This window comes from Brachyistius frenatus, unplaced genomic scaffold, assembly GCF_029030835.1.
Source record: "Brachyistius frenatus isolate BFR_SWC_R1_liver_20210118 unplaced genomic scaffold, ASM2903083v1 Contig_21, whole genome shotgun sequence".
NCBI classification, from domain to species: domain Eukaryota; kingdom Metazoa; phylum Chordata; class Actinopteri; family Embiotocidae; genus Brachyistius; species Brachyistius frenatus.
Window position 1 is genome coordinate 536,460 of NW_027210620.1, and position 20,546 is coordinate 557,005.

The 20,546-nt window shown below is 39.6% G+C and overlaps 1 protein-coding gene across 1 annotated transcript in view; it reads left to right on the forward strand.

The window, feature by feature from the left end:
• The first annotated feature begins 9,149 nt into the window (after positions 1-9,149).
• malrd1 (MAM and LDL receptor class A domain containing 1) overlaps positions 9,150-20,546 on the forward strand; it is a 51,517-nt gene continuing 40,120 nt past the window's right edge. The window contains exons 1-8 of the mRNA XM_069696300.1: positions 9,150-9,315; positions 10,075-10,206; positions 10,287-10,375; positions 10,596-10,760; positions 13,715-13,811; positions 16,992-17,123; positions 17,701-17,853; positions 19,915-20,020. Coding sequence (XP_069552401.1) covers positions 9,150-9,315; positions 10,075-10,206; positions 10,287-10,375; positions 10,596-10,760; positions 13,715-13,811; positions 16,992-17,123; positions 17,701-17,853; positions 19,915-20,020 — 1,040 coding nt within the window. The remainder of the gene's footprint in view (positions 9,316-10,074; positions 10,207-10,286; positions 10,376-10,595; positions 10,761-13,714; positions 13,812-16,991; positions 17,124-17,700; positions 17,854-19,914; positions 20,021-20,546) is intronic.

Sequence of the window (20,546 nt, forward strand, 5' to 3'; positions counted from 1 at the left end):
CCTTAAAAGAAGTGCGCTAATATATATGAGTGTACTAAGGAAAGTAGGTCATTTGGAACACAGTCTTGTAATACATATTCCATATGGAACTGATTTGAATGTTAATCCGATCAGTTCAGATGTAGTTCTTTTTAAAAACCCAGAAGACAGTGGAACGACACAGCAAAAGTACAGTTTCATGGCATTGTTTGAAAATTACGTTCCTCCCCTTTGTACACTCACCTATTCATATTTATGTTGTTTTTTGTTGTTGTTGTTGTTGCTTTGTATTCCCTCTTTATTTACCACCACAAAACTATTTTTTCTTTGGTTCTTCAGGCCTTGTGCCTTTAAAACATTTTTTTTTTTTGGTGCTTACTGATTTAGAACAAGCACAGAAGGATGAACCACTAGATGGTGGTAAAAGATCATGCAAACTCAGTACTGCTCACTTTGTAAAACAGCGAGAAATAGCATTGGAATAATGTATACATATTTTATAAATACAATTTTGAGGGAAGGATCACAATTGTACGATGGAGATGGTGACTTACTTTCTGGCAGAAAGCTGATCAGAAGTGGGATTGTGGGGGTTAACTCAATTATCAACTGGATTAGTTTGTCTTTCCACTTATATTCCTCCCAGTATAGTTTGATTTGACTGTAGCCTCTCTTTGCTTCATTAGCTGTTCGTGTTAAAATACCGTTGTTAATTATATATGCCAAGCTGCTGCGGGTTCAGATGTAACTGTGAAACGTTCATATTTCATCCTTGATCACACCCAACCTTGGCAGGGTTTTTGTTTGGCACTGACTGATTGGGATGATGATGAATACTATGTCATTCTTTGCATCCGAGGAGCTCAAATTTCATGCTGCTCACTCAGACTTTAAACATATTCCCCTGCTGCAGCCCAATTGATGCTTTGTTTGTGAAAGTAATCACCTTATTTAGAAAGGCGGAGGACCTACTCCTTCAAAGAGGGCGACAGGTACACACAGCTATTAATACGCCCATAAGTCAACATACAAACACAACACAAATAAACATGCTATTAGTTAATTTATTGCTGCAATCCTTTTAGATGAACACAGGGATCTATGTCCATCCCATTAGTCCTGCCTTTGATATAAAACAGCTGATACAACTTCATTTATCATAGCCTAATATAGCACCTTATAAAATAAACAGGGACAGAAGTGAAGAACTGTTGTGATGATGCTGTTGTAACTCAGACTCTGGTGTATGTAGGATACCTACCTATTTTAAGAGAAAAAAGTAAACTATTAACTATCCAGACTGACATTTAATTTATGCCTCAATCAAAGTGTACTCAAAGCAAAGAGCTTTTCATTCAATTTATTTAAATTGAATGTACTTTTAAATTTTATATGCAAGGGACAGAAAACACTTGGTCAATATTTCAACTTCCACATCAACGAAATTTGCCAGAGTTAGCTAATTCGTTAATTTTTTTCAAATTGGTGGCCAAAAATCAATACAAAACCTTAGCAAGCATTGCAGTATAAAACAACGCAAAGCAATACAAAACATAAATACAACCCGCCCCCGGTCTGGCTACATGAAAACCTATTGGTCAAGTGAGATTGATTGAACGACCATTGAGCCAATCACAGCCATTTGACCAGCCCACCAAAGCCAGCATATCCACGGTGAAGTTACTAGCCAGCTACCTACCTACCTCAGTCAATCCAAATGCAGCCATGCGGTAAGTAATGTTTGTGCACGCTAATGGCAGTTGGCATTATTGAACTTGACAGCATTTCACAGCTAGGTAACAAGCGTGAATGTCCCTATTTAGGGGTAAATATCCTGCGCGTCATATTGCTGCATGTATCAGATGGATTAGTGACAGTTTGTGTGTGTGTGACATGCAAAGAGTTTGACATTTTCATTGTTCTTTTTGTTACACAAGATACCAGGAAACGCACAAAAGGAAAATGCAGAAGAAGACTGACTCTTTTCTCAAGTCCAGCAGTCAATGTAAGTGGAGCCTTTCGAAGGAAACGGAAAGCCGGCTGCTGTCTATGATTGCTGTCGATCAATTGCAGCAATTCATTCACAGGTCACTGCTGCTCCACCCGTGGATATATAGAAAACAATGAGAGAACGTAAAGCCATTGCCAGAGATAAGGTAGAGTGGCGAGACATGATCGGTGAGTTTGGTTTGCTGAACGCCACATTTTAAGTTTGTTATTGAAAGGTCAGGTAGTCAGGACTCTCTCAGTTCTGTAGGTAGGCGTTTACAGTCGTGGGTGGCTTGGTACGTCCATGTAACCTTACAGATGAGGCACGTGTCTGCCAAATGTTTCAAACTCTCAAAATTAAATAAAGCGTGCTTATGTACTGTGTGGCTGGTGATCGATATTCGTATTTCAATGGTAGCTAAACACACTTCCGTAATGGTCCTGTAAGCAATTGTATGAGAAACGGTATCGGACAACAATTTCAATGATACGCAGAAGTAGAATGTAAGATGTGGCTTCCGTAATGTCACCCGCAGGTTCGTTTAAGAGCGGTTTTGAAGCTTAAATCTATGTCTCTGACCCTCGCCATCTTGGCCATCTTGGCGGCGCCTGACTCCCATCTAACTCCCAGCTGATCCGAAGCTGGGCATAGAGGTAGTGCGTGGGTGGAGCTGAGGTGGGCCAAATGAAGCCTGGTAGCTGAAACCCGCAGGCGGCTCACTAACTGTGACATTACCCACCTGCGTAACTTTAAACCTTAGTACAATTTAAACGATGGGTTATATATAAATTCACCTCCAATAAATCTGTACATGAGACTGGAGCCTCTTAAGTAGAGAGAAAATCAAATAAACCATACGGCGCCATATGAGCGCTCCTGCAGCTTTATCAGTAATTATGCAGCTGTAGGTCAGAAGCTTTCTGCTCTCCATAGCCTCGCCTCAGTTAAGTATTTTAGTTAATTCCCAGACACTTGTGGTGCTGACTGAACACATTTTGTTTCCTTGCAGCTTTTGTTGCTAATCTCATGTAATTTAATTTGACACGAAATTCCCCCTACGGTCTATACATCCTCAGATATAAATGTCTTCTCTCAGGAATCCAATATCTTTCTGATTCCCCCACCAGTCGGTCAGGATTCAAAGCTATGCGTTCCCATTAAAACTGACGATCGCTTGACCACTGGTCTGTGCTCCGAGATAATTACAGCGGCAGGGCTGCTGATTAATTGACAGAAAAATTCTATTTCCTCGATGTGTTATGCATTCACAGTTCTCGGGCTGTCTCCCTTGTCTCATAAGTGTCGGTTCAAGCCTGTCTGCTCATATGTTTGGCAGTTAAATTTGCATTTTACCAGGATGCTTCATCGATGAACCATGACCCCTCCCGACCCCCTACACTTCCATCACATGTAGGACCAGTAAAGGATGCTTGTATCAGATTCTCCTTGGCGTTATCTTTACCTTAAACCTCTAATTAAGACACAAAACATTGAAAACTGACCATATTGAATGTTTTATCTACAAATATAGTTTATGTAGAAATGTTATAGTTATTTGATTATTCAGCAACACACCAAGTGTACTTTTTTTTTTTTTTTTTTTACAGGAAAAACTCATCTATTTGCTGTTTTGTTTTCAGATTCTGTCTGTGGTTAATATCTCAGGTGCAGTTTAGGTAAAATATCAGACACTTTCAGCTTCTCCCAGTCGGCAACCCACCCACTGTCAGAGACTCCAAAATAATATGGGGTTTAGTTTCTAAGCTTCAGAATTATTTTCTAACTTTTATTCGAATTATTGCCCGAGAGATGATATCATATAAAAATGTCCAACCTTTCAACCTCATGTTAAAACTAGCAATTCATTTAATCTTGGTGAGCAGTGCCCTTGAAATGAGCCAGTAAGATGATATATTGACTTTGACAAGTTAAAAGCAACTTCTTCTGGTCGGGCACAGCGAGAGTATCCCAGAGAGGAAACAAGCTTACACCCGAACCTCCCGGAAACTCCTTGAACCTGTCCTCTGAACTTCGCACATAACAGGGAACGTTTTTCCAAACGCCCTGAAACTTTTCGACTCTATCCACATCAGACTTCTCAGTGCACCCCCAAGTCATCCAACCAGTGGAGCCAAAGCACGTCTAATGGACCTGAGATGTTGACTTTTTCAAAAGGCTTCTTCACATCTTCTTTAGAACTATGTATATATGTCAGAACTGTATATTCTTCTTCAGAACTAAAGAAACCTTTTGGATGAGAGCCAAAACGTCTTCAAGACACTGAAAGAAGTCCAGTTGCATTTGCATTAAACTTTGATTAACTGAGAAAATTCGCAGACACCTCTGAATCGTTTACATCATCTATGCCCACACTGGTATTCAGGGCTAAGACGGACCGAAAGATAATTTATAGAAAATGTATTAAATCTTATAAAGCAGGATGTCTAATGCTGCTTCTAGATTGGTAAGATAAGCAGTGAACCCACATCAGTTGTTTCTTTCCCTCATGCCTCCATACGCTGTGACATTTTGTCCAATCAAGGCAGCGATTATTATTTCATACCTGTATTATGTTGAATAGTATATTATACATAGCAGTTGTCATTGAAACAAATGGCCTGTGGTGAGAAGCATTTAACCTCCTGAGTGTTGACCTACTAATGTGAACAACCGCAGAGACTCTCAGCTTCTCCGCTCCAATGAATCCATGTAGAAGCCTCAGTTACAGAATACGTGCCCTGATGTCACGTCATTTTTCACAAACATACAAGAATACTTTTTATTTTTTTAGTTGCAGCACTTGAATATCAAAAAGGTTTGAGCTGTCGTATTGTTTTTATTTTTCATCTGTAAAATTGTCCTTTGCCCCCTAAAGCAGAGTAAAATGGTGACACTGTAATACCAGTTTAATATCAGATTAATGTTCTCTCAAGACGGTTTAGGGGTAACATTTATTGTGGGGGGAAATGCCTTTTTAATTCAGGTCAAATTGTTTTTGAATTTTTTTGTTATAAAACATCACCTCCTGTATGAACTTTCTGTCATTTAGTCATAAATCAAGCTGTAATTTTTAAGATGATTTACTTTGGGGGTTAATGACCACAGAGAGAAATGAGATCTTGGGTTCTTTACAGTGTGTCATTTGGAGTTGCTCTTTCACAAGTATGTAAATTAGCAGTTAGGTCAGGACAGATATCTTGTTTTATTGTAGTGTTGGAATGTAAATGCTGATTGTATTTAAGTTGAAATCCGGGCCAAGTTTCTGTTCTACAAGCTTTTTAAACTCAATGTAATGTCTCTCTCAGCATTTCTTTTTTGGGATGGATGACTTCAGATGAATACGATGACTGATGACACCTTTCAGAAATAAAAAAAAAAATCTCGCAGGCTTCCTTAGAGTTGCCTTGTAAGACATACTTTGAGTATTTTGTATCTCTTAAATCCTGAGCGGTGACAGCATGGCGCTTCGACAAGGATTCGGCAAATAGGATGCAAAAGACTCCGCCGTTTTATGCAGTCTGCTTTTTTTTGGGGGGGGGGGGAATCGTATTGTTATTTTTAAGCTCATTTGTCAAAACTTTGCTGGCTGCTTTGTTCACAATTGCATGTTACAGAACTACGCAGGATGTTCCTCCTCATGCTGCGTTGATTGGAGGTGCTGAGTGAAGTGTCTCCTACAGGGATGCGTGTAAGATTAAACCCCAGCTGTTATGATCACTTCACTCGGCAGTGAATCACTGGATTCAGGTCGGAGGAAAATTAGCAGGTGCTGCACATCACCGCAGCGCGAATAAGATTGTGAGAGCAGATTGGTTGCTTTCAAAATGCAATGCTAATGTTCTTCGCTGTCAAGCGAATTGTCAAAGACAATTAACAAAGTGTCGAAAGGCGGCAGGGTAGGAAAAACTTAATATGAAGATGAATAATCAAACACAACTTTTGGTTTCTTTTTCTTTTTTGTAGAGGAACAGACTGCCTTTAATACCAAAGCCACACAGACTCTTTAATACTTCTGCTGACTAGAAATATGTCTGGGAATGTGAAAACCTCATTGACATTCTCCTACACTTTGATTGTTTTCCTCCTTTTCTGTGTCCTTGCTGTTTGTTCCAGTTCGGCTTTATAAACAAATTGCCGCTCAGTTTTTCTGTATACATTCTGGCTCTCTCTTCAGTACAACCGCTCTGCAGTTTTCTTTTCAAACTTGTGAAATGATGGATTTTATAACCACATTTTTTCCCTTGCAGACCTTTGCCAGTGTTTGATGGTAAACTCCCACTCACCATTAATCAAGTGAAACATCAACAGAGGGGCAGGAGTGTGAGGTCAAAGACAATCAGTCTGCTCACCAGTAGGAACAGGATTTAATCATATCTTTGTTTTAATATGTACAAGACTGTGTGTGTGTGAAACAGATTAGTTTAAATCTTGGTTGCACCGGTCACACCAGCTCCTGGCAGCTTCAGTGATACATTTGTCTGGTTTTAGTCACCTACAGCAGAGCTTTGCTTTGACCTACAGTTATGCCTTTGAAGGCGAACTGTATCTCGAGGGTTGTTAAATGAAGTTGTAAATTCATAACCTGTAAAATGTAAGAGGAAGGAAAGGTCTCAAATTAACAGGTGAGCTGAGGCAAGATTTTTTTGGGGGAAATGTGCCCCCCCCCAAAAAAAAATTAAACCTCCATTCACAGTCATGTTAGTGACTTTGGAAAATGACTGAATAAGATAACCAAGAAGTATTATTCAGATATTTATGGTCCCCAGAGGATAAATTATTCTGGTTTTGATAATTCCCTGAAGGTTTTTCTTGGAACACCACTCGCTTGATAATCTGAGTTTTAGGTGAAAGGTGTCAATGAATTTGACATGACATTTGGTCCTCGCAGTAATTTGCTGTATAAATAAATTGTAATACCTTATAAGTGACTTTTAAGTTAGCAACATCAATCGGTCAATATTTCATCAATTAGATTTTCAGAAGAAAATAATGATTCCCTGGGGTCACTGTCAATATTCTAAGAAACATCAGCTCCCACTAAAGTACCTGCTACTGGGAGCTGTAAACTTGGTCATTTGATAATGATAAACAACAGTTCAATGGTCAAGGGGTTACAAATTTGCAGCTCGCTTTTATCCTCTTAGCAAATGTGCGCATGCTAATGCGCTAACTAAGACTGTGAACATTGTAATTATCACCTTTTCATATCCAGCAGCTCTGAATATTATGTGCCTGAAAGAAAATATTTATTTTTAATGGACTCCCGCTTTTTTTTTAAATGTTTTTTTTATTATTGAGCAGTGAAGCTTTTTTGCTGCCTTTTGTTTGTGCTCATTGCTGGCAGATATTGACGTTTCCTTTTTGAAATAAACTAATTGTGGTTATGAGTCACCTTGATCGACCACTTTGCCATTCTGTGCTGTTGTTCCTGTAAAATTGGAATGCAACGATTATCTGTTGGTTCTTATCATCCCGACCACAACATCCCTCCCAAAGTATTTCTCCATCGTGTCGCTGTCCTTCAAAGTGCCTTTGGTATCAGAAACGACTGAACGGTACACATTTAAAAACCCTCCATGCTACACGTGGCGCTGTTTCAGCATCTTGTACGATGTATAGTCTCACTGCCAATAAGGGTCAATCGAGACGTGATCTTTTCCTTGTTCCATTGGTCCCTCGTTCCCCATGGAGCCATCAGGCTCGCCTTTTTTCTCAAGGTTAATTTCATTTGAACTACACCAGCTCTTGTAGCAGCTTGCTGCTTGTCTGCTTTAAAGTCCTGTCTTTATTGATTGCTGTGAAATGACATTATGCCTCATTGTAAAGTGGAGCTGAGCCCCGTTGGAGGCTGTTAATGATCCTCCTACAGCAGTATATATATATATATATATATATATATATATATATATATATATATATAACCCCCCTCTCGTCTCTTCTCTCCTTCATGTGTCTGTCAGCGTGCAATTAAAAAAATAGGTAATTCTTTGCAGGCTTTTCTGTTTCTACCTGTCCAGAAAGACTGATGGATATTTGGTTTTTCGGTTAAATAGTACGAGTAGTGGTTATTAGGGAGCCCTTTTATGCAATAGGATATGAATGTAAACACCTGCATGCAGTAAAAGTATCGTACACACACGCACACGCACACACTTATACAAGTGCTTATACGAGGGGCGATGAAAACGTTTTGGGACTGTTACTGTTGTGAACAGACTGCAGCACTGATGTGCATGGAGCAGGAGGAAACTACAATATCTGTGGTCACAAAAACACCTGTAACTTTAAACACCGATGCTGATCAAGCTCCGAACTTGGAATACTCATCGAAGGTTATGGCTTTCCCTGCTCTGTCCACGTCACTGTGCTGAGCTCCTATTGGCCATAACCATTTCTAGCCATTCTAGCACCTTCATAGCCAAAGCAATGAAGGCAAGTAGTTTCTTTTTTTTTTTTTTTTTTTTACTTAACTTTTAAATTAAAATGTATGGATCTTTAACTGAGGTGATGAACGTGAGCATTGCCATTGTGAGGATGTTAGCATGGTTGTGTTAGCAGTGGCATGCTCGCCTTGTTTCCCTTTGATTATTAAGCAAATAATGGATATAGCTGTTGCTTCTTTAAACCTTTTCAGTGCCAAACAAATAATAGTTTTTTTTTTTGCCTAAATTAAACACATCTACTAAATCCACACACTTTTACTAAATTAAGCTCCCACTGTTTCCAGTCTTCATGCTGAGCTCAGCTGTGCTCATCGTAGCTTCACATTCACCATGCGCGCATGAGTGGTTTTACATTTTTTCTTCTTCTTTTAACTCTCTTCAATACTCGTCTATTTGAGATCTAATGTTTGGCTTGAGCCTATTTTATTAACATAGAGCCATCAAAATGTCTTGACTTTATAGAATTTTATTACTTCTCTTCCGGAAATGACACAGCTTCATTTTGAACACATGAGCGAGTGAAGTGACCTGATTGAGTAACAGCCATAAAAGCCATTTATTGCCCTTTACAACAGGCTGAGCAGCCTACAGGATCAATCAAAGAGCTGAGTAAACTGTACACAGTGAGGGAAAGCTGTACCACGACTGGAATACTTCCTTACATCCGGACAGCAAACATGCTCAACTTAGAGGTGACAAAAAGGGGATTTAGTTGAAGGGCAAATAATAACTTGGTGATGGCGTTGCTGCTGGGCTCCGTGTGGCTGCTGTCGGCCTTCACTGTGGTATTAAACCCAGTGTCTGTCGGCGCATGTCCAGCCCAGGAGTTCACCTGCACTCAGGGGTTATGTGTGGCTGCGGGCTGCGTGTTTGACTGTGGAGATGGCGGCGATGAAAAAAACTGTAAGTAAAATATTTAAATGTACGATCTAGTTATGATTTTTTTTTTTTTTTAAAGGAGAATTGAAAAGAAGCAGACTCATTATAGACTGTATTGAAAGCAATTAGGATGAGAGTAAATTAGCAAAGTTACTGCATAATTTACAGGTGGCTGCAGTTCATTGATTAGTTTCAGGAGATTGTAGCTATCATGGGGAGTAAATCGCTGCGCTGAGAGAAAATGGATAAACCGGCATGCAACACATCCAGAATGAGTCATTAGAATATTTCATTGAAACCCATCAAGCCTATTTACAGCTGAAATTAAAAGAATGTGCTCGCCTGTCAAAAGGGATAAAACTATGAATATACTATGTAGTAGAAAATAACTTTTTACTTTTGAAGGTACATCTGTTGGCAGCTCTCTATTTTAACAAGCTGTCTGTATTTGGAGCTGATGACTTTGTATCCTCTAATGAGCCTCTCCAGCAACACATAAGTGTCTCTTTTGAAGTTTACAAAAGCCTGAAAGCAAACTGCGCCTCCCTATGCCTTGTTTTTGAAGCTGTACAGTTAATAGCTTGGTCTTTCAAAGATTCAAGAAATCCGGGGTGTAATCTGTTATTGCATCATAGCTGATCGTGTTCACCTTATAAAAGCAGTATTAACACCAATGCATTATAACCCACAGGTTACAACCAGTATAGAGACAGATGGGAAATATATATTTCACGGTGAAACATGAAGGAGCAGAAGTGTAAGTGCAACTGTTTTCTGTCGCAGGTTCCACTTATAAGACGTGTGACTTTGAGGAAGGTTTCTGTGACCTGATCCGAAGCTCAGAGACGCTGTCTGAGTGGACCAGAACCACTGAGGCCGCAGGACTCAAACACGACCGCAGAAACAACACGTCAGGTTGGAGCAGCTGACTTTTCCACGTGGGAACTGCATATATTGCGAATGTTTTCTTTATATGTTCGTCCTCTCTCCCTCAGCACACTTTCTGTCCCTTTCGCCTGTTGGAGGAAACGGAACCGCGGCCGACCTGAAGAGTCCTGTCTTCATGCCGGGGAAAAGTTGCCAGGTAACAGAACCCTCCGATTGTGTAATGTCAACATAAACTAAGTCAATATAATACGTATATATATATATATATATATATATATATATATATATATATATATATATGTATATATATATATATATATATATATGTATATATATATATATATATATATATATATATATATATATATATATATATGTTGTCAACTGATGAGCTTTCTTTCATTTTCATCCATCAGATGAGTTTCTACCATTATGTTGTGGCCACACATGGAGATCTTCAGGTACTGGTTCAGACTCATCCTGCGGGTCGGAGCACAGAGGCGTGGAAATACTCCACTCAACGACAGAAGGAAACATGGCTGCCGACAGCGATTCAGTTCTCCAGCAATCACAGTTTTCAGGTCTGTAACATCCAAACTATTTACTAATAGAGTTTTATAGTTCTGTTTGATGTCATAAGAATGTGAGACATACAGGTAGTTTATATGGTTTACGAATGGATCATATTAGTGTTTAGTTTACTTTAAGAAAACAAATGTCTTAAAACAGCTTTTATGAATGTTTTTATATTCAGGATTCATTACGATTTCTTATTTGTTAAATGAAACCTGCAGAGAATAATCACCAGACTGCAGTTTCGCGCAACACTATGCAGCTTTTATTTTAGAGTCTTTCAGCGTGTTGTTTTGTTTTTTCTGGCCACAGCTTTACTGTTTTGGCTCACTGTTGCTGCTCTCATCAGCAGGCAACCATTTTAGTGAAAACGCTCTTAAACGTAAACCATATGGCAGACAGATACAGAACGACAATTTTTTTTTTTTCACAGAAAACAGGAATGACTTAAGGGGCCCCCAAAACTTCCTACCTACCACCTTCTGAACCTGGATCTCACCAAGTTCCCATTAAGCCCCACAGCCAGACCCAGTTTGATCAAACACAGCTTTCTTTACGTGTCCTTAGGAACACAAACAATATTACAATAGAACTCACCTTAATTAATAGTGTGCTTCAGCGGTGCAAACAATTTAAGACATTTTTAACAAAAAAAAAAAACATTGCTGAAACCAGTGGGGACAGATGAACCTAAGGCTTCCAGATCCCCTCAGGGTCTTTGTAATCCAGCCTTGTCAGGAGATGGTGGAGACCAAAACAGAGCTAAAAGTAGAACAAATAGCAAACTTAAATGTATAAGGCCATCAGAAACACGACTCTGAATGAATGTTGCTATGTAATGGCTGCGTGTGTAAATAAATAATGCGTGTAATGAAGTGCAGCCTACATCTTAGTTTTATTGTACTGTATGATGATGTGCTTTAAAGGCCGTCATATTTGTTTGTGTTTGCGGTGAATGTTTAGGTACACGATGTCAGATATACAAAGTTCTTTGAAACTAATACAGTCGTCACAGCAGAAACGAGCTGCACTTCAGGAGCCGTTTGTGTGCATTGAGAGGGTACTGACCCAACCGGACCCTTCAGAGGCCATCTGGAGTTCAGTGAAACCCGCTGTTTGTGTCCTTCCAATATCCTCAGACAATGTCAGTGTGTCACCTTCTCCTCGTCTCTGCACTCGCCATCTGTCACTGACTACAGCTGGCTCCTTTTCATGACATGGCTGCCCGGTGCCGGGGGTAAACATGGGTCATCTCTCTGCTGACACTCACATTCCCCTCCATTAATCCACTTCCTGTTTCGAAGGCAGTTTAATTAATTGGGTTTTTATTTACCACCATGACGAATAGGATGATTTCCATTATAGTTTGATTACTAGAAGAGTTTGCACTTTCAGGTTCAGGGTGTGAGGTTCAGACTTGTTTGGTTAGCTTTTGTAAAATTATATACACCTTTGTCTTAAAGCTGGAAACGGAAAATACAATCTATGAAATGATTAAGGAGTATTTTGCTCAGTCGCTTGTACTGACAAAAAACTCGGTGAATAAAAATACTCAAGATTTTCTGAAAGCGAGGGTACATTGTCTGGATCAGATAAACACACCGGTTTGACTGTGAAGTCCTTAATATGCAGTTCTGCACACTCATTGCCAAAGACTATTACTTTCATGACCTCAGTGTCAAGTGTTGAAAGTAAAATACCTGACAAGTAAGAGTAATGGAAATTCTGTATTTTTTTGGCACATTTTCACATCCGCTGTGATAACACAATCCACCATTTGTTTAATGTCATAAGTGACTGAGGCTGTAAAAGTACACTAGTGTAGATAAAGGTGTTTGGTGGACTTTGGTCAGTGCAGCTACAATATTATTCAGACAGCACCCTGACTGAGAAGATTGTATTTTTTTTTAGCACCTCGGCTCTGGGGATGGCGAACAACCTGAACAACTATTAGATGGATTGCCATGAAAATTACACACATTAATGTTGCCCAAAGCATGAAACCGAATGACTGTTCATATTGTGAGTTTTCCTGACAAGTTTTCAAGTATCCAGTGAAATATCTAACCATACACTTTTTTTTAGAATTTGCGTTTGTGTTCTCTTCAGGGTTAATTATTAAAACTTTGACTAAAAGAATATACAAATTAAAATTTTTCCAATGACTACACATCTGTAAAGCTAATGATATTCACATTAGCTTTCAGTTCTGCTTCGGGGTTAGTGCTAATTAGCAAATGTTTGTTAACACAATGAATTTAGATGGTTGACATAGTAAACTTTTTTTTTTAAGCATTTTCTAAAACTATCTTAATCTTAATTATCTGATTATAATTTTTCTCTGACATTTCATGTTTTAAACCCTTTTTTATTTATATTTTTATCTGATGTTATTTTACCCTCTGTGCCGGTGACTCAAGGATGACCTGATTAGAATTTGGTGATCAAAGGTCACTGCGTCCTCACAACACCCAAGAAGTCATTTGTTGATTATCAAAACAATTCACCTAAATATGTAATAGGATGAAATGCTGACGGGATGAGATTTTATATGCAAAAGGTCAAAGGTCAACTTTATACTGTGACCTCAACATGTGTTGTGAAATCCCATTTCTGGCCGTTGGTCAACACAATAACTCGGGAACAGAAGGGGAGATTGTGACTATACATGGATGTAAACTGTAACTTGACTGGTTTGCGACGCCATACAACTGAAGCCAGGTGGTAATCCAGGTCATGGATCGTTTTGTCTGAAGCACTCTGCTGTAGGCTCTTCGTCTAGTTTTCCCAGGAGGGTTAATATTTGTCTTATGCGTGTATACACGATGGGAACATGGTACATGCACAGATAAACTGTATGCCTATGCACCGATGCACCACACACTAAAACAAACTGCTATTGTAAATACAATGTGGTGACTGGGTGGTATCTGTTCTCTTTTTTTCCCTGTGCATCTACCAGGTGGTGGTTCGAGGGGAGCTCTCAGCTGACAGTGGAGCCTCCGAGGTCCTGGCCATCGATGACTTATCCTTCAGTCCTGGCTGCGTGACTGCACCTGGTACTGCTGCCATTAATAACATCACACTACACAGACGGGGCGAGTTCAGACGCCGACATTTTGAAATATCGCCACACATAAACAGACCACCACAAACTTGTTTAGAATACTGATGAAGAGGGGCACAGACACTAAAACACCCAGGACAGGATTCATAACACAATAACTGAATCATTAAAATAATGCTTACTGTACATTTCCTTGTGCTGAATATGGAGCAGTCCGGGCCACAATATATGGGTTTATTTGTGAGTGCCACAGTGTGCTGCCTACAGCTCTGTGATGAATACGAAGCAGTTCAACACCTTGGCGGGGAGCGTTTGATGAAGCACCGTCCACTCCGGCGTTTTGGACAGAATTTGAACCTGTTGCTTTGCTGATATACTGTTTTATACAGCTGCAAGCACAAACTCTAACATCCTTGCACATGCCATTATTCATCCAATGTAGGATGATGTTTCTGCTCCCTGCCCATAAAATGAACAGCAGTTGAACCTTTTTTTTATTGATCGTCTTGTTCAGACTGCAACCTGTGGCCTTTGGCTTTTTTTTTTGGCCTCTTTAGCTTCCTCTGGAGACGGTGGTGATGTCACTGGCTAGATGTCAGATGTTGTTTAACTTTGATATTTTATTTTTTAGAAAGAGCTCTCCGTTTCCTTTTTAGTGAACCACAAAGATTACATTTGTGTCTCTGCGTGAAAGAACTATTTGAGTGATAGCCATAAAATTGGGATCAGGATTAATTGTGGTAACTTTGATGATTCCCTGACTTTTCATCTAGTGCCATCATCATGAGAACTTTTTACTTGTCAAAGACTTTGATTTGATACCTGATACTTCCTTGAGCCTCACTTTTTCTCTGTGTACAGCGCTAATCTGTAAATATACAGCTTTGTAGAGCCGCCAGTGGAGCTGTAGACTCTTTTTGTTTCACTAGATTTCTCAGTGTAAATATTTAATCCTGTTGGTCCCCTATGGCACACAATGAGCTGCCTCTTTAGATTCCCATCCTTCGCAACATGAGCAAAATACATCATTTCTGCCTGTTAAGTAACTTTTCTGGCGGCAAACATTTCAGCCAGGGGAGAATAGACTGAGCTATAAGTTAACTGAGTCATTAAATCATTTATTTGTTATTCACAATAAGGAAAAGTTTAGACCCTAATCATGACATGGGTAGAAATGCCATAAGCTGTACAGGAAGCTCCCCTGATGGAGTCTCGACACTGGGGATGGTAGAGCATGAATCTGACGCAGGACTACTGATGAGCTCAGTAAATGGACTCATGGACATTGGTTCTGATGACAGTGATTGGCTCACAGACTGAGCTTATGGCAAAATGTCATTGGCTGATGTGATGAGTTAGAAGCAGGAAAAAAAGACTAAGAGAGAGAATGAAAATACGCTCATTTTGTGTTTTTTTTTGTTTGTTTCCCCTCAGTTTTTTCATTATCTCGACTTTCATCATCTCTCAAAAGCTCTGAGAATCCCAGTAGCCCCGACCTAGCACCAAGATGCAAATATAGTCAGCAACTAGCGGCACGTAGCAGCTACTTTAACAAGACATATTCTCTTCAGGAGAGGTGGACGATCAGAGCGGAGCCTCATCAAGAGTAAATACTGGACTGATATATGAATAGGCAACCCTTTGTGACATGTTTTCTATGTCAAGGTTGTCAATTTTGTTCCAAAGTAGCAAAAAAAAAAAAAAATCCCTTCATCTTGGTTTAAGTTGGGTAAAGAGTGTCAAATAAAGACACAGCGTCAAACCCAAAGAGTTTGATGGACCGTCACCAGGTCTAGTTTAGTATGTCTAAATGGATGAGACAGGTCAGTGTCACCTTGGCACATGGTCCCTTTGCTTCCATCTGTCTTCTGCTGTCAACCGTGTTAAATGCTTCAAACCAGAAAGCTTGATGTCTCTGTAGCCTCGCGCATCACATAGCAAAACGTGAAACCTGAAGCTGAGCGACAACGCACAATGCAGAGCTGGTTCGAGCTAAGTCCAAACTGAAGTCACCCTCACTATTTTTTTTTACAGTGAAAACCCTCATACTGGAAAAGTAACTGATGGGTTTCACAATAAAATACCAATAACACTTAACCACACAGACATGGTTCACTGTAAAATCTCTGCCTCGCCAGTACAGCCTGCCCTGTCCTTGGAAATGAAAACATTGCTTTAATATGTAGCTCCCTTCTAAGATTGATAACCATATGCCTTTACAGTTATAGAAGATTCTTTATCTCCCACGTTCTTTATCATTCATCCTAACTAATACATTTGTTGCACTGAATTATGGGTTCACAATATCAATGAATTTTGTTCAAGTGCACTATCGCAAATAATGCCAATATAACAGTTAAATATTGAATAGGCCTCTTATTAAATGGATGGAGGGAGAAAATAAAACAAAAGGATGTTATTGTAAATTGTATTTGGAGCTGAAGTTTGATGGTTTTCCACCATGTTACCATAAATCAAACTCCCGTGTGTCTTTCAGGGCGTTTGCTAATCTGTACATGTTTTGGAAGCCGACCAGCATGCGATTTATTACGGCTATCTTTTATATAGAGATGACACTTTTGTGTTGCTAATTTGATTTCCCAATTATGTTGTAGTAACAAACATAATTGTCGGGTTATGCTACAGTTGTGTCTATTGCTTTTGTCTTTTAAAAATTTTTAAAAGTTGGTTATAAGAAAAATAGAAAAAAAATCTATGAGTATCACCCTTTTTAAAGCCATCATGTCATTAGCCAGCCACAAAACGTTGAAAAATAACGTCTCTAACATGTTTCCAGTTCTCTTCATAAGCAGAATTATATTGAGTTCTTTTAACAGATAGGGTCTTGGATGTACTATCGATCAAAATATATGCAGTTCATTCATTACCTCACAGTTGAATCTAATCTTCCGTAACACAGCTAATGTACTTACTCCTCTCTGGACGCAGCTGAACTAATCTATATTAATCCAGCATGATCTCCCGGGAGATCTTTTTAATGATAAAAATCACATGACAGGTGTCAGTGATATAAACTGGAACTCCTTGTATGTGGTGAGTCTACATCTGAATTAATAGCTTCTGGGTATCCAAGTGCCTCTTGATGTGAATACTGCAGTTCCATCATCATTTTGATTGTATTAATTTTTTATTTTTTTTATTCCTGCGGCAGAGAGCAGTGTTCCCCCTCCTCCCGCCTGCCCTCCCTCGTGGTTTGCCTGTGGTGGTGGGGAGTGTATCGAGGAGAGCAAAGTGTGTGACTTCACCCCACATTGTCCCCATGGAGAGGACGAAGCAAGCTGCCGTAAGAACCTTATGACTAAAAGTAATCCGCACGTTATTTGTATGTTTTGACTGGGAGACGTCTGTGAAGATTGTCAGTCGTCGAGGGTCGTGGTGTTAGGTTGTAGGTTAAAAGCATGGGACTCCCCACCAGTCAGTCCGCAACTAAAGAAACCTTTTTGATGAGAGGTGCAACTTCTTCAAGAATCTCAATCAAATCCTTGGAAATGGTGTTTTTGGATTTGCACTCCCTCTTTCTGTAACTTTAATATTTAAGAGTTGTACAGTTTGGAGTGTTTCTTTTCTCTTTACGTGATACCCTCCTTGTTTACTGACACTTAGTTGAGATTGAAAATTAATTACTGTCGTCTGTAAACAAGCTGACAGTAATCTCACCACGAGGCCCATTAGTAGCTGTTCTGGAGCTTTCGATGAGTGTCACATGGAAAGGTAAACCGTGCTTAGGAAAGTGGAGCGTCCGTGACCAGTGGATAAGCCCTATCTTCTGAGAAAGAACTTCAGATTCTGTTTCCAAGCTCACAAATGAACTTTCAGTCTCACCTTAATTAAAATCATGTCCCGTCTCTCTCCTCATTCAGCCTCTGAGTGTGACTTTGAAGATGGCTCTTGCGGCTGGTACGAACTCACGCTTGGGGACGGCTTTGACTGGGTCAGGGGTTCGTCTGTGGAGGTGCCGCCAGACTACTATGGTCACCCACCACCACCGGACCACTCGACTAACAGCACCGAAGGTAGGGCAAAGAAACACACCCAACATGCACAGTAGCAATGTGACATTGTGTCATATGCAATCAGTGAAAATAGGCTTTTCAAAAATAGCTGAAAAAAAGATACCACTCAGATTAAATTGAGGTTTTGTGGAAGAACATCCCTTGTCTGTGCTTTTTGAGAAATAAGCACTACATGGAGAAATTCTTTCTCAGCCATCTGAATAATAGAAAGGAAATCGACATATGCTGTACCCACTCTGAATATCAACATCATTCAGTGATATGAACGAGACCGTACAATAATCTCTCTTAAGGTTTATGTACCACGACATGTTGCTGTATATCATGCCTCATTACATCATGTTACTTTTTCACCACATCTATTCTCCAGAGCAGACTTAACTCTTCAACGCATGGATTTAACAAGGACTATTGTGCCAGACTGACTCCATGCCGGCGCCATCTGTTGTTTTGTATGTTGTGTGAACACACTGTGAAAAGATGCTCTGTTAGGGTTGGATTTTGGAGAGTGTGCAGACACTAAACTGAAGCTTTGTGAAATGACAAATCCTGCTGCGTATGTCTGTTTGAAGATTTAGAAAATATGACTGTGACCATTCGAAGACTTATCTATCTGCAGCAATGCGCAGGTGTGTAGTCCTGTTCAAAAAGAGCTCATTTGGCAGATGGACGCTTCAATGATATCAGCCAAGAAAAGAACTCCCACGGCTGCTCATACCCTGCCGTGGACCAGGTGTCATTTCAACTTTTTTAAATAGTTTTTTATGAGAACCCCCACTCATGAAGCCAAAACGCAAGAACTGTCTCTTGTCTCTCTCGTCTCGTCTTGTCCCATGTTGTTTTTTTGTCCTGTCCCATGTTGTCCTGTCGTTTTCTTCTTTTGTCTTTTCATGTCTTGTTCCATTTTGTCCCGTCTTTTTCTTGTCTCGCCTTGTCCTGTCTTTTTCTCGTCTTGTCCCTTCTTGTCTTCTCTCATCCTGTCACCTCTTGTCCCGTCCTGTTCCGTCCCGTCCCGTCCTGTCCTGTAATTTGGTCAAAATTAAGTAAAGACAGGAATCAAAATTTTTACTTTTAAAATTTAAAATTACTTTTATTTTGCTATTATTATTATTATTATTATTATTACCCTAAAAAAACATCACTTTTGACGAACTAACATCTTGATAAATCAGTTATTCCACATTACTACATGAGTGAGTAGTTCCAGGAACGATGAGGAATAAATGGATAGGTTGCTCAATTCTTGCTAAGGCTAAATAGCTCAGATGAGCAACAATAACTGTCATCTTAGTTTTTGACTTTAGTTGAATTTACATGACTTGGTGTGATTAGACTCCCTTTAAATCACAAATTTGTTCATTTGAAATTCTATTCTAACGGTTTCAACAAATATTAACACGAGACAAACAACTGGCAAAACAAAGCTAGCGCTACATTTGATCCCTATAACCTATAAACTGTAATTAAAATTAAGTTTATATTTTTAGAGGAAAGACAAAAAAAAAAAATCAACCTAAACTAGCATAAAATTAAACAACCTTTTTTTTTTTTTAAGTGTTGTGCATGACATTTGCCAGCTGAAAACATGAACCCCTTTTTTCTCAGCTTTGTTAATAAAGCGGCGTGTCTTCACAATGTTCGACCACCATGGTTTAATTGATCTGTGTGAACTGAAAGGGCCCTTTTCACATCACTGTTGCACTTAGCTGCTATTTGCACGTTTGCCACCTGGCTGTTGGCAAACAAGACGTGCCTTGACCTCAACAAGAAACCATTGTCGTGGCCACTTCGGTCGACAGGATAAATGTTTTGCGTATCCCTCGATTGCAATGCACAAATATCCCCAGAGAGAGGTAGATAAAAATGACCTGTCTGCCAACAACAACAACAATGTGGGAGGGCGTTTAGTAAATGAACCTCCGCTGTCTGCTTCACTAACAGCTTCAGCGGTTTTTAGAGGTGTCTCGTTCACTGTCTGGTGGAACAAGTTTGTTTGCAAAAATGAAATAAAGCATGCTCTGAACATGGTTTGAATATTAATTGTCATCTCGCTTGCTGCAGGTCATTTCATGTTTATTCTGAAGAACAGCAGCAGTCTGCATCCCAGAGCTGTTCTCCGAGGACCCTGGTTTCAGCAATCATCCTCCAACTGCACCATGAGCTTCTGGTGAGGATCACACTACCGCCTGCCCTCCTCTACCAAACTTCATTTCTTTTGCAAGTGAACAAAGTTCCTCAGCATGATTCATTTATTATAACCACAATTATTCCATCTGTAGATCTGCCTACGTAGATCGTTCTTTTCCAGGTGCTGTCTCGCTACATCTGCTGTATGTGTTTCTTGATCTTTCTCTCTTTCCGCCACCCAACATTTCACTTTATTTCACAGCCGCACACAATGAAAAGACACAAATCTGAATCTGTCATGTTTTGACAGTTTTATGGCCCCTGAAAGTTTACGTCAAATGACAGATTATATATTTTTCTTGTGGGTGATTGGAGGAGTTCTCCAGGCAGAACAGGTTTATACGTCAAATTGTTTTTTTCTTCAGTGTGAGCAAGAAGCCTCATGTATTATGTCCAGCACGCTTTATCACAAGAGGAATCAGTGAGGAATCTGTGAGTTACAGAGGGAGGAAATCATTTCAGATGTATAATACCACAGAGTGCATGCTGGCTTTGCTGGAATATTA